At 63.5% G+C, this 567-nt stretch overlaps 1 protein-coding gene across 1 annotated transcript in view; it reads right to left on the minus strand.

Moving 5' to 3' along the window:
• LOC104289960 (synaptophysin-like protein 1) overlaps positions 1-567 on the minus strand; it is a gene marked incomplete at its 5' end in the record, with an annotated part of 6924 nt that overhangs the window by 3655 nt on the left and 2702 nt on the right. Inside the window, 2 exons of the mRNA XM_009888993.1 lie at positions 14-91; positions 379-555. Coding sequence (XP_009887295.1) covers positions 14-91; positions 379-555 — 255 coding nt within the window. The remainder of the gene's footprint in view (positions 1-13; positions 92-378; positions 556-567) is intronic.

Genomic DNA, 567 nt, shown 5'->3' on the forward strand with positions numbered 1-567 from the left:
TGGGCGGCGGGGCCGGGCGGTGGAAGTTGGTCTCCTTGTAGACGAACCAAGAGCTGCCGACCCAAAGGACCAAGTTGAGGAAGCCGAAGACCTGGTAGGTGGAACGGAAGACGTCAAAAGTACCTCAAGATGCCACCACAAACCCGTGCCTCGGTTTCCCCGGTGTCACCAAACCCCTCCTCCTCTAGGTCCCACCCCATGTCCTCCGTGTCCTCGTGTCCCCCCCCTCCCCCGCGCCCAACTCATCTCCTCTGTCCTCCCCACCCCAACCTCCACCTCCATCGTCCATGTTGAACGTGGGTTTCTTCAAGATGTTCCTCAACCTTCCCCCCACCCAGCCCCAAATCCCGCCTCGGTTTCCCCACCCTGAAGACCCACCACGGAGACGTTGAGGGACCCCATGGGGGTGACCCCCGCGGGGAAGCAGGTGACGACGGGGGGTTGGCAGTTGGGTAAGGGGGCGGCCGTGGAGGTCTTGATGTCCGTGAGGGCCTTGGCCCACGCCGAGGTGCTCACCAGCCACAGGAAGGAGAAGGCCACGGTGACCAAGAAGTCCTAGGGGGCGTG

Source organism: Charadrius vociferus, unplaced genomic scaffold (assembly GCF_000708025.1).
Source record: "Charadrius vociferus isolate BGI_N301 unplaced genomic scaffold, ASM70802v2 scaffold1337, whole genome shotgun sequence".
In the NCBI taxonomy this organism is placed as follows: Eukaryota; Metazoa; Chordata; class Aves; order Charadriiformes; family Charadriidae; genus Charadrius; species Charadrius vociferus.